Source organism: Rana temporaria, chromosome 8, assembly GCF_905171775.1.
Source record: "Rana temporaria chromosome 8, aRanTem1.1, whole genome shotgun sequence".
Taxonomy (NCBI): domain Eukaryota; kingdom Metazoa; phylum Chordata; class Amphibia; order Anura; family Ranidae; genus Rana; species Rana temporaria.
Genome location: NC_053496.1, coordinates 177758420 through 177771603, shown reverse-complemented (window position 1 = coordinate 177771603; position 13184 = coordinate 177758420). Strand labels below are relative to the sequence as shown.

General features: G+C 43.6%; 1 protein-coding gene across 2 annotated transcripts; it reads left to right on the top strand.

The window, feature by feature from the left end:
* The first annotated feature begins 2412 nt into the window (after window positions 1–2412).
* On the top strand, window positions 2413–10013 carry LOC120910115 (gastrula zinc finger protein XlCGF57.1-like). 2 transcript variants are annotated; one of them, XM_040321987.1, is made up of 2 exons: window positions 2413–2559; window positions 7829–10013. In XM_040321987.1, the coding sequence occupies exons 1-2, from the start codon at window positions 2496–2498 to the stop codon at window positions 9139–9141; spliced, it is 1377 nt and encodes a 458-aa protein (XP_040177921.1). In that variant the 5' UTR covers window positions 2413–2495; the 3' UTR covers window positions 9142–10013. The 2 variants fall into 2 exon arrangements, with proteins under 2 accessions (XP_040177921.1, XP_040177920.1); XM_040321986.1 differs by having other exon boundaries at window positions 7826–10013.
* The last annotated feature ends 3171 nt before the right edge of the window (window positions 10014–13184 follow it).

Genomic DNA, 13184 nt, shown 5'->3' with positions numbered 1-13184 from the left:
GTAGTCAGAGCTGCTGGCTCCACACGGAAGTGTGTCATGAAGGTATGTATAGACGTCCATGTGGCTGTCTTGCCGATTGTCTCCAAGGACACTTGTCTGACCGCTGCCCAGGAGGTAGAGACTGCTCTCGTGGAATGCGCTGTGACCCCCTCAGGCACAGGCAACGCTCTTGATCTGTAGGCTAGAGCTATCGTTTTAACCAGCCATGTGGCGATCACTCTACTAGAAGCCCTCATGCCTTTCTGGGCACCATTCGGGATGATGAAGAGATTGTCTGACTTCCTAAGTTCGGCTGTTGCATCCACATAGGCTCTTAGTGAAGGTCCTACATCGAGCGGATTTGGATCCCGAGAGTTTCCTGCGAGAAACAATGGGAGAGTAATTTCCTGTGTCATGGAAAGTAGAGGCTACATTTGGGACAAATCCCAGCATTGGTCTGAGTACTGCTCTATAAACTCCTTAAACCCCAGCGCGGCCATCTCAGATACCCTTCTGGCTGAGGTTACTGCCACGAGAAAGGCAGTCTTTAATGTGAGATGCCACAGAGAAACCGGAGAGGCAAAGGTGTCTGATGACAGAAAATCCGAGATTAAGGTCAAGTCCCACTTCGGAAATCTTGGCAACTTTGGTGGTATCAGGTGGATGGTTGCTCTGAAGAATTGGTGATTCAATCATTCAGCGGCCCATTGGATACCAGTAAAAGCCGAGATAGCAGACACGTGAGTCTTCAAAAGTGTTTGTGGAGAGACCTAGTTCCAAGCCCGCTTGGAGGAACTTCAGAATGTGGCAGACTTTTGGTAAGTCAGACAGAAAATCATGTCAAAAATCAATAGATACGCCGATGTAAATTCTTTCTGAATCTAGCCCATACATTCCACATGAATAATTATGCTACCAAAATAAATGTCCAATGTAAATTGTCTCCAGCATTGCTCCTATTTTTTCTGGTCAGAGGCGGCTCTGAGCTTCAGCAAAATGGCCGCCTCTGACCAGAAAAAATAGGAGCAATGCTGGAGACAATTTACATTGGACATTTATTTTGTCCTCTAAAAATTCTGCACCATGCCTGAAAATAGAGAGCAAATGAGCATGTGCAGAGAAGGGTGAGATTATTATACAGAATTTATATAGTGCCAACAGTTTACGCAGCGCTTTACAATAGATGGTATATTACTAGATTTTAAACAGTGTACGCACTTATTTTTAATAATTTATATAGCTGTGTGTGCAAAAGGGGCCATCCTACAGGTGATCTAGCAGGACCTAATTTTCTGACTAAAGTTTCACTTTAAGCAACAAAGCTAAAGAAAAAAAATCAAGAATCATCTGTCAAAGTTTTTAAAAACATCGGCTGCAGTGCGTATTTTCTCCACAAGGTGGTTATTGTCCATGGAAAGCAGGGACAGGAAGTGATAGAAGATACAAAACAGGAAGTGATGTCAACACAGACAGGAAATGTAATCTACAGACAGGAAGTGATGTCATCTTCAGAGTAGAAAGCGTGCTGGAAGTGGAGGAAGATATTCCTGCAACCGATAGAGGAGGTAATAAGATATTTTCTATTTACACCCAGTAACCCCCCCCCGTCATGTCCGTCCTCTTCCTCCATAGTCACTGTGATGTCTTTTATCTCCAGAAGATGCTGATATACACTTATATAGAGGATTGTAATATTTACATAGATACATCCTAAATATAGAGCCATTTATCCAACTGTCCATCCAGAGCCTCTGGTTTATAGACCTGATACATCATTCATACCAGTACAGTACAGATAATTCTGAGTTTGTTATCTGTCCATCGAAAAGAGTCCTGTATATATCAGAAAGAGGTGAATAAGATGTTGAGAGGTCATATGACATAATTTGTATTTCTATTAATAAAATACAATCCTGATCAGAGAGGTGAGGAGGATTCTGGGACATTTTTGGTGATCACTGTTATTACTTTTTTATCTTTACACAGGATTGTTAAGTGGTGAAGAAAATATCTGGTGATCCATTAACACCCAGCAACTGGGAGGAGTGGGAGTATTTAGAAGGACACAAGGTTTTCTACAAGGACGTCATGATGGAGAATCAGCCGCCCCTCACATCACCGGGTAAGAGGAGACTTTATTGTAAAGGAGAGAGCAGTACGGAGGGTCCACCTAGATCCCCCATCATCTGATAAACACATAGAAGCAATGTATTCAGTCAGTGTGTGTGTTTCCTACAGATGAATCCAGTAATGGGAACCCACCAGAGAGATGTCCCCATCCTCTGTATTCCCGGGATTCCACACAGGAAGATCACACCATCCCTCACCATCATCAGGTAGGTGGGACTGAGCAACTAGAACTCAAAATGTATGAGAGGACATTCTTCTTTGTGACTAGTTCCTTTTTATACAAGTATTCTATCATCTTTGGGGTTTAGGGTGAAGAACTAAAAGACATCAAAGTTGAGTATAAAGAGGAAGAAGAAGAGAGGTTGGTGAGTGGAGATCAGCAGTCTATGGAGGAGGGGGAGATGATTATGAAAAGTAAACAGGAGGAATCTTCTCTACATATGGACACAAGTAAGTAATAAACACTAAGGGCCAGATTCAGAGAGATTGGCTTATCTTTAGAGCAGCGTAGCGCATCTGATATGCCATACGCCGACGTAACATAGAGAGGCTCGTACTGTATTCACAAAGCACTTGCTCCCTTTCTTGCGTCGGTGTAATGTAAAATGGCTGGTGTAAGCCCGCCTAATTCAAAGTAGCAAGGCAGTGGGCGTGTTTTATTAAAATTAACCGTGACCCCATGTAAATGCATGGCCAAACGAACGGCGCATGCGCGCAATCACGTCGCAAAAATTTTCCCAAGATACGTTGGCTCAATGCTTTCGATGTGAACATAACCTACGCCCAGCCCCATTCACGTACCACTTACGCAAACAACGTAAAATCCGACGGCTGTTCCGACGTCCATACACTAACATGACTTACCCCTGCTTTATGAGGGGTAAACTTACGCCGGACGTACGTACTAATGCTTCGCTAGTGTTAATAATTATATCCAACCTCTTATGCCGCATACAGACGATCGGACATTCCGAAAACAAAACGGTGGATATTTTTCCGATGGAATGTTGGCTCAAACTTGTCTTACATACACACGGTCACACAAATTTAGTCGGAAATTGCGAACGTCAAGAACGCGGAGACGTACAACACCTACGATGAGCCGAGAAAAATTAAGTTCGATAGCCAGTGCGGCTCTTCTGCTTGATTCCGAGCATGCGTGGAATTTTGTACACACGCTCAGAATTTCCGACAACATGTTATGTTGTCGGAAAATGTGAGAACCAGCTCTGTTTTTGTTGTCGGAAATTCCGACAGCAAATGTCCGATGGAGCCTACACACGTTCGGAATGTCCGAAAACAAGCTCCCATCGAACATTTGTTGTCGGAAATTCCGACCGTGTGTACGCGGCATTAGTGTATCAGTTCTCCTGTTCCAATATGAGTGCCAACATAACATGTGAACATACAATAATATAATACATTCATCTATATTTCTTCTTATAATAATATCCCGTGCTTGAGTGCATGAAAATAGTTAATTAATGAATGATGGCAGAAAAAAGTTGTAACTTGTTAAATCTTCACAAATCCTCAAATCTGTGTTTTGTGTGTTCACATGTTATTATGTTGGCACTCATATTGGAACAGGAGAATTGATACACTAAGAGGTTGGATACATTTAGTGTAGCATTATTTGTTTTGAACCCTAATCCCAGTCCCAATCCCCAACACTAATCCTAATCCCAGTCCCACTACTCCCAATCCCCCAACACTAATCCTAATCCCAGTCCTACTACTCCCAATCCCCCAACACTAATCCTAGTCCCAATCCCCCAGCAATAACCCTAATACCAGTCCCACTACTCCCAAAAATAATCCCATTCCCAATTGTCCCAATCCCTAAACCTAATTACAGTCCCACTGGTCCCAATCCCCCAACCCTAACACTAATCCTAGTCCCAATCCCCCAGCAACAACCCTAATCCCAGTCCCAATCCCCCAACCTTAATCCCAGTCCCAATCCCCCAACACTAACCCTAATCCCAGTACCACTATGTAACGGTCACCACCGTTTACGATTTCCCTTCCATCAACCACAGCTTTCCATTCCATTTCCCAGAATAACCGAGACAACACAAGCTCTGGTTTCAAAATGAATGAACACTTTTAATGGTAACTCTCAGTCTTATATACAGTACAACATGTTACAGTAATCAAAGGAAGAAAAGAACTCTCCACCCACACATCACTTCAATACACACTCTCTTAGACAATGAAATCCCATTGAGCTAATTATTCCCCAGACATTCCGTCTCCGACAATAAGTGATTCACCTGCAGAATACACATTTCTATGTCAGACGTTTTGGGCACCGATTTAACATGACCTAATTACTACAGCTGAGAAGTCAAATTCCACACATGAAACCGTATTAGCATACTTAATGAAAGGTCTTTGAGGAGCCAGGCTGTCTACCAAGCTCAAATCCACCTCACCCCAGTACAGACTCAATTACCATCTCAACATGATATCATCCCCACTAAACTGCTGAAAGAATGTGCCGATATTTTGGCTCCAGCTATCATACAGCTCATAAACCAGTCATTCAAGGAGGGCGTGGTGCCACCCTTGCTGAAACGAGGTCTAATCAAATCAATTATAAAAAAAAACACCCTCAAGACCCTAATCACCGTCGCCCCATAACAGGCCTGAATGTCTTCTCCAAGGTAATGGAGAAAGAAGTTGTACAACAGCTACAACATCACTTAGACACCCATAAATTACTTGACCCATTCCAGTCCGGTTTCTGTCTGGGTCACGGGACAGAAACAGCACTGCTCAAAATATGGGATCATGCTCTAGAGGCCGCAGACGAAGGAGAATCTTGTCTTCTAGTACTGCTGGACCTAAGCGCAGATTTTGATACGGTAGACCACAAATTATTGCTGACACGGCTAGTTGAAGTAGCCGGAGTTGCGGAATGTGATTTATCGTGGTTCTCCTTCTTGGAAAACCGATCACAAATAGTGAAATTGGGCCCTTTCACTTCTGAAAAACGCACGGTGTCATGCGGAGTCCCCCAGGGATCCCCATTGTCGCCTGTTCTTTTCAATATCTATCTCTGCCTGCTTTTTGAAATCATCAGCAACCAGAAGTTACTTTACCACTCTTATGCAGATGACACACAACTGTATTTTCGCATCTGCAACAAAAAGGATCATTATCTCGGTCTAGAGAAATGCCTTATTATGATAGAAAAGTGGATGACAAAGAGTTACCTTAAACTCAATGGCTCAAAAACAGAACTTCTCCTGTTTCAGGCCAATCGGAAGATTCATCCCGCAACAACATGGACGCCCCGCCCATTCTGGGTCAATCCATCACCCCTAGCACCAAAGTCAAAAGTCTCTGAGTCATCTTCGACACCTACATGACAATGGATGCACAAATAGGGTCACTAGTCAGGGGATCGCACCATCTGCTGCGCCTTCTACGCAGACTCACTCCCTTTATCCCAAAAAAAGACATTGCAGTCGTGGTGGGGACACTTATCAACTCCAGACTTGACTATGCAAATGCCCTCTATCTCGGACTCCCAAAATACCAAATCACTCGTCTGCAAGTCGTTCAAAATACGGCCGCTAGACTTGTGACTGGGAAAAAAACATGGGAATCAATCTCACCTTCACTGAGATCCCTTCATTGGTTGCCAGTAAAAGACAGAATCACTTTTAAAGCTCTCTGTCTAACGAATAAGTGTATTCAAGGAAACGCTCCCCAATATCTATGCGAGAAACTAAAAGCTCATAACACCAATCGCATTCTGCGATCCACCAACCAAAATCTACTCCAGATACCCAAAGCCAGATACAAGTCCAAAGGAGAACGAAGATTTGCAGTCCAAGGACCCAGACTATGGAACGCTCTACCAACCACCATCCGATTGGAGGTAAACCACCTGGCCTTCAGGAGAAAGATCAAGACCCATCTCTTCTGAGGGCCTAGGGAATGCATACCAAGCGCCCAGAGGCGATTCAGTTCGCATGTGTTTTGCGCTATATAAGTTTCTCACTCGCTCAACAGCCTGTGCTACACAGAGGAATGAGTCATTATTGACCGGTAGGGTCAGAATATTAGTTCTTTGCAGACATTAAGGAATGTATTGTGGATTACTGTCCATGCTAAAACAATCCAACATATGTCGCTTATTTCCTGGCTCAATATATGAATTAATAGTAATGTCCCATCTCATGTAATTTCTAACTAATATTTCTCAGTCACCCTATGCCCAAAAGGGACACAGGGTGACCCTAGACCCAAGATTTATTAGTGATGCTGGCACAGGAGTACCCCTCATCCTTCCAAAGTCTCTGGGTGTCACGGGCCATTCCGTTACATACTACTCCCAATCCCCCAACCTTAATCCCAGTCCCACTACTCCCAATCCCCCAACACTAACCCTAATCCCAAAACACTAACCCTAATCCCAGTATCACTACTCCCAATCCCTCAACCTTAATCCCAGTCCCACTACTCCCAATCCCCCAACACTAACCCAAATCCCAAAACACTAACCCTAATCCCAGTATCACTACTCCCAATCCCTCAACCTTAATCCCAGTCCCACTACTCCCAATCCCCCAACACTAACCCAAATCCCAGTCCCACTAATCCCAACACTAATCCTAATCCCAATACTCCCAACACTAATCCTAGTCCCAATCCCCCAACACTAACCTTAATCCCAGTCCCACTAGTCCCAATCCCTTAATCCTAGTCCCAAACCCCCAACAATAACCCTAATCTTAGTCCCAATCACCCAACCCTAATCCCAGTCCTACTAGTCCCTTACCCTAATCCCAGTCCCAATCCCTTAACCCTGCTGTGAAGTTTAAAATTTATATGTGAAAGGGATAAGTGGGATGAGGATTGGGACTGGGATTAGGGTTGGGGGATTGGGACTAGTGGGACTGGAATTAAGGATGTGGAGTTAGGGTTGAGACTGTGATTATGGTTAGGATTGGGGAATTGGGATTAGGATTGGGACTAGTGAGATTGGGATTAGGGTTGTGGGATTGTGACTAGTGTGACTGGGATTAGGTTAAGGATTGGGAGTAGGATTAGGGTTGGGGGATTGGGACTAGTGGGACTGGGATTAGGATTGGGACTAGTGGGACTGGGATTGAGGCATTGGGACTAGTGGGACTGGGATTAGGGTTAGGATTGGAACTAGTGGGACTGGGAAATTTCTACTTGCGTTGCAATGCTCATCTGAGTGTAATTTCAGAACTTTCAGGGTCACACTCAAGTCCTGATAAAACATCATAAATGTCCCTCTTGAGGAGCGCTCTTGTAGGGTGGGATGAACCCAAAAGAGACGTCGCTGCCTCTGTTTAAGGATATTTTCCCTATAGAGAAACACAAACAGCAGCTGAGCAAACTCCATCTTCTCTGTGTTCCCTCTCTCCCCTCCACCAAATACAAGGAAGTGCACAGGAAGTGATGTAGGGAGTGCACAGGAAGTGATGTAGGGAGTGCACAGGAAGTGATGTAGGGGGAGGGGTTGTTAATGCCAATGCTTCAAAAACGCCTTAAAATCTCCTGCGCGGTGCCCTCATTTTAGCTCTAAAGCGACAATAGCGCTGGGAGTTTTTAAGGCGTTTTTCAAGCATCTCAATGTGAAAGGAGCTCTTAGTGCGGGACCAACATATATGACTCCTGAATACAAGATTCCAATAATTCCTCTAACATTTATTGTAAAATTGTTTCTCAGCAGATGACCATAATGTCCGGAATACGTCTGAGGAATCTTCTGATAAATCACATACCAGGACTCTAAAATCTCACAGTATAAATACTTTAATAGATCCGTCTATTCCCAAGGAATCTTCTTCAGGGCAGGAAGGAGATCACACAGAAGAGAGGTCATTGTCATGTTCAGTGTGTGGGAAACTTTTCACAAATAAGAGAGACCTTCTTAAACATAAAAAAATTCACACAGGCGAGAATCCCTATTCATGTTCAGAGTGTGGGAAATGTTTCCCTCAGAAAACAAAACTTTCTATACATCAAAGAAGTCACACGGGGGAGCGTCCTTATTCATGTTCAGAGTGCGGGAAATGTTTCACTGTGAAAGGAAGCCTTATTATACACAAAAGAAGTCACACAGGTGAATTTTCATGCTCAGAATGTGGTAAATGTTTCACTGACAACCAAAGTCTTCTTACACACCGGTACAGTCACACGGGTGAGCGTCCCTTCTCATGTTCAGAGTGCGGGAAATGTTTCACTCAGAAAACACATGTTATTAGACACCAGATGCTTCATACGGGGAAGCGTCCCTATTCATGTTCTGAGTGTGGGAAAGGTTTCATTGAGAAAGCACAACTTCTCGTGCACCAGAGAGATCACACGGGCGAGCGTCCTTATACATGCCCAGAGTGTGGGAAATGTTTCAAACGGAAATATTCATTCGATATACACAAGAAGCATCACACGGGTGAGCGTCCATATTCATGTTCAGAGTGCGGGAAATCTTTCTCACTGAAAGGAGAACTTGTGCATCACCAGAGAATTCACACAGGTGAGCGTCCTTATTCATGTTCAGAGTGTGGGAAATCCTTCAGGTCGAACGGAAGCCTTAAGTATCACCAGAGAACTCACACGGGTGAGGGACATTCATGTTCAGAGTGCGGAAAATCTTTCACGTCGAAAGCGAATCTTGTGTATCACCAGAGCGTTCACACGGGTGAGCGTCCTTATTCATGCTCCGAGTGCGGGAAAGGGTTCCCTAATAAAATAAATCTTATTGGACACCAGAAGATTCACACGGGTGAGCGTCCTTATTCATGCTCAGAGTGCGGGAAAGGGTTTCCTAATAAAACAAAACTTATTAGACACCAGAAGATTCACACGGGTGAGCGTCCTTATTCATGCTCAGAGTGCGGGAAAGGGTTCCCTAATAAAACAAATCTTATTAGACACCAGAAGATTCACACGGGTGAGCGTCCCTATTCATGCTCAGAGTGCGGGAAATCTTTCATTCAGAAAGGAAACCTTGTGTATCACCAGAGAACTCACAAGAGATAACAACCTTTCTCATGATAACAGTGATGTGTTGGGGGAGGGGCAGAATATATTGAATGTTTTTCAGGTTCGGTTTGATAGATCTGAGCTAGTACATGGCCAGATATGACAAGACATGGACAACACTTCTTATTGGTTGATGTCGGTTTCTGTACATTATTGTTCTTTTTATGTTTTACTGAAGAAGCCGGCTTCTCATTAGTCCAACAAAGAATAAATACACTTTATGGTTTATTATCTTCATTTATAAAGGTTTTTATTTAGATTCTATCTTAGTTTTTATTGTTTGTTAACCACTTGAAGACCGTCATGTTATTCCCCCTTCCTGTATACGCCATTCTTTAGATTCCAGCACAGTGATAATTTGACTGACAATTACTCGGTCATACAACACTGTACCCAAAATAATTTTATATCATTTTTTTGAGACATGTAAAGCTTTCTTTTAGTTTTGATTTTTCACCGCTTTTAATATATAATAGAAAATTGTTTTATTTTTTTTTATATAAAAATAATACAAGTAAATAATCTTTCTTCATAAATTTAGGGCAACATTTATTTTTCTACATTTCTTTGGTAAATTAAAAAGCAAATCGGTGTATATTATCTACTCTGTGTGAAAGTTATAAAGTCTACAATGTATAGTGTATATATTGAAAATTAATCAATCCCGATGTTCTGATTGAATATCTAAATTCTTGAGTCTCTAAAATGCCAGGACAGTACAAATACCCCCAAATGACATCTTTATGTAAAGTAGACAGTCCAAAGTATTTAGTAAGAAGCAGGATGAGATTTTTGATGTTGTACATTTTTTCCACACTCTTTTCTGGAAAATAAAGAAATTAAATAAAATCTGATTTTGTTTCACAAAAGTTGTCATTTTAACAAGTTATTTCTCACACACAACATGCGTATTCTTAGAATTACACCACAAAACACATTATTCCACACTTTACAAGCATGGGGATACCACATGTGTGGGACTTTTTGTTCTGTCTGGACACATAGAGGGGCCCAAAATCCCAGGAACACCTTCAGGCAAATTGTGCATCTGATTTCCTGACTATCTGTCACATTTCTTGAGGCACTAAAGTGCCAGGATAGGAGAAACGCCCACAAAACCACCACATTTTAGAGCGTAAACACCTCAAGGTATTTTTTAATAGGCACTTTTGAGGATTTAATTTTTCTGCCACATATTTAAAAAATATTAAAAGAAAACTTTTTTTTTTTTTTTTACACAAAGATGTCAATTATTAAAATATAACATACACAGTATGGTCACACTTAGAATTACACTCCAAAATGCATTTTACTACTTTCCCCTAGTATGGTGATACCACATATGTGAGACTTTCCGCCTAATCACATAGAGAGGCCCAACAACTGAAAATTGAATTTAAATACTAATATAAAATTTTAATATATATTTTCCTTTCCTGACGGCTCCATGTCAGCACAGCTGGATGAGGCCCCGCCAACCCCCTACGTAATCAGGACTTAACTATACATTTTTTTCTCACCACAGCCTCAGCGTTTCGTAACTATTACTACTTAACTGGGCGGGTTCTGTGCTGACATGAAGCTCGTCAGGAAAGGAAAATTAAGGTAAGTATTTGAATTCAATTTTCTATTTTCCTGACAGCTCCATGTCAGCACAGCTGGGAATTAACTAGCCACACTCGGGAGGGTCATGGTTGAGAATTTTTTTGAATCCATATTGGAGGCGGAATCTAGCACCCTCCTGCCAAAATCTATGGTAGTCAGAGCCGCTGGCTCCACACGGAAGTGTGTCATGAAGGTATGTATAGACGTCCATGTGGCTGCCTTGCCAATCGTCTCCAAGGACACTTGTCCGACCGCTGCCCAGGAGGTAGAGACTCCTCTCATGGAATGCGCTGTGACCCCCTCAGGCACAGGCAACGATCTTGATCTGTAGGCTAGAGCTATCGTTTTAACCAGCCATGTGGCAATCACGCTACTAGATGCCCTCAGGCCTTTCTGGGCACCATTCAGGATGATGAAGAGATTGTCCGACTTCCTAGGTTCGGCTGTTGCGTCCACATAGGCTCTCAGTGAAGGTCCTACATCGAGTGGATTTGGATCCCGAGAGTTTCCTGCGAGAAACAATGGGAGAGTAATTTCCTGTGTCATATGGAAATTAGAGGCCCTCGGGACAAATCCCAGCATTGGTCTGAGTACTGCTCTATCTGGGAAGAAAGAGAGGACGGGCTCCTTAAACCCCAGCGTGGCCATCTCGGATACCCTTCTGGCTGAGGTTACTGCCACGAGAAAAGCAGTCTTTAATGTGAGATGCCACAGAGAGACCGGAGAGGCAAAGGTGTCTGATGACAGAAAATCCGAGGTAAGGGCAAGTCCCACTTCGGAAATCTTTGGCCAGTCTGGAATAACTGCCAGGACATACCTTCTCTTGTTGTAGCCTCCGCAGGAAGTGGAGGATCAGCAGGATCGGAGGGAAGGCATATGCTGTTCTGAAGTTTCATTCCGCTGTTAGAGCATCCACTCCTGCAGCCTGTGGGTGGCTGAACTGGCAGAGGCAAATAGGTCTACTTCCGGAAGGAAGGCCATGCCAATAGGCTCCGGAAGATCTGTGGAGACGGGCCCATTCGTTGTTGTTCAAATCCGCTCTGGACAGGTACTCTGCCTGAGTGTTCAGATGTCCAGGCACATACACTGCCGTTAGCAATTGTAAATTGGCCTGAGCCCAGTCCATGATCGGGGTAACCTCCCTCAGGAGGGTACTGCTGTGAGTGCCCCCTTGCCTGCGGAGATAAGCCGCTGCCGTCACATTGTCTAGTTTCAAAAGGATGAGCGCTCCCTGAATTTGATTCTTAAAGGCCAGGAGGGCCTGGATGGCTGCTCTCAACTTCAATATGTTGGAGACTACGTTGGTCGCCTGGAAAGTCCACAGGCCTTGGGCCCACTGGTCTTTGTATGGGGCTCTCCAGACTGTAACACTGGCATCCCATTGGATTATTTGCCATCTCATCGTGAGTAAGGAATGGCACCGGGTAAGATTCTGTTGTCTTGCCCACCAGTCTATATTGACCTTCATCTGGGCTATAATTTGGATTTTCCAACCAAAATCCCCCGATTTCCATTGATCCAGGAGACCCATTTGGAAGAGACGTGAATTCCATTGAGCCCACTTGACCATCGGAATAGTTGAGATCATTATGCCTAGGAGTCGCATGCACTCTATTGTCGGTATATGTGCTTCCTTTCAAACCTCTGACATTGTTTTCAGTATGCCAGACATCTTGTCCCTGGGCAACATCACTGATGCCATTTGGATATCTATCTTCGCAACTAAATACACCAGGGATTGAGTCGGCAGGAGGTGACTCTTTTCTCGATTGATTAGCCATCCAAAGCTCTCCAGTGTCAACAAAGTTGTGTCTCTGTGTATTAGGAGCGTGTCCCTGTCTTGGCTCAGCATTAAGATGTCGTCCAAGTAATGGTGTATGCGGATACCTTACAGTCGTAGGTGTGCCACCAGAGCCTCTAGAACCTTCATGAATACTCTGGGGAATATGGTCAGACCGAAGGGTAGGCACACAAATTGATAGCGAAGTTGTCCAATCGTGAACCGAAGGAATCTCTGGTAGTACGGAGCCACGGGTACATGGAAGTATGCATCCCTGAGATCCACTGATAGTAGCCAATCCACTGGTTGGACAATTTTTAGGATTGTCTGGATTGTCTGAACCGAGTTCATGGAGTTATGGCTTCAACGTGAAGCCTTTATTCACATTTGTGATGGCTGTGATTGGTCACAGTGATCACATGCAACAGGACCAATTTCATTGGTTCAGTGCCCTGCTCTGTGATCCGTTAAGTCTGATGGACTCAGTGATCACGGAGAACGCTGTTGCATGCTCTTGAGGGCGCACATGAGCAGCATAAAATTCTAAAGCAGCCCATTACCTTTAAGCTGTCTTGTCCTTGCTATTTTATATAACAGCGGTATGACATGCCGTTAAAGTGGAACTTTACCCAAAACAACGTCATACAATATAGAA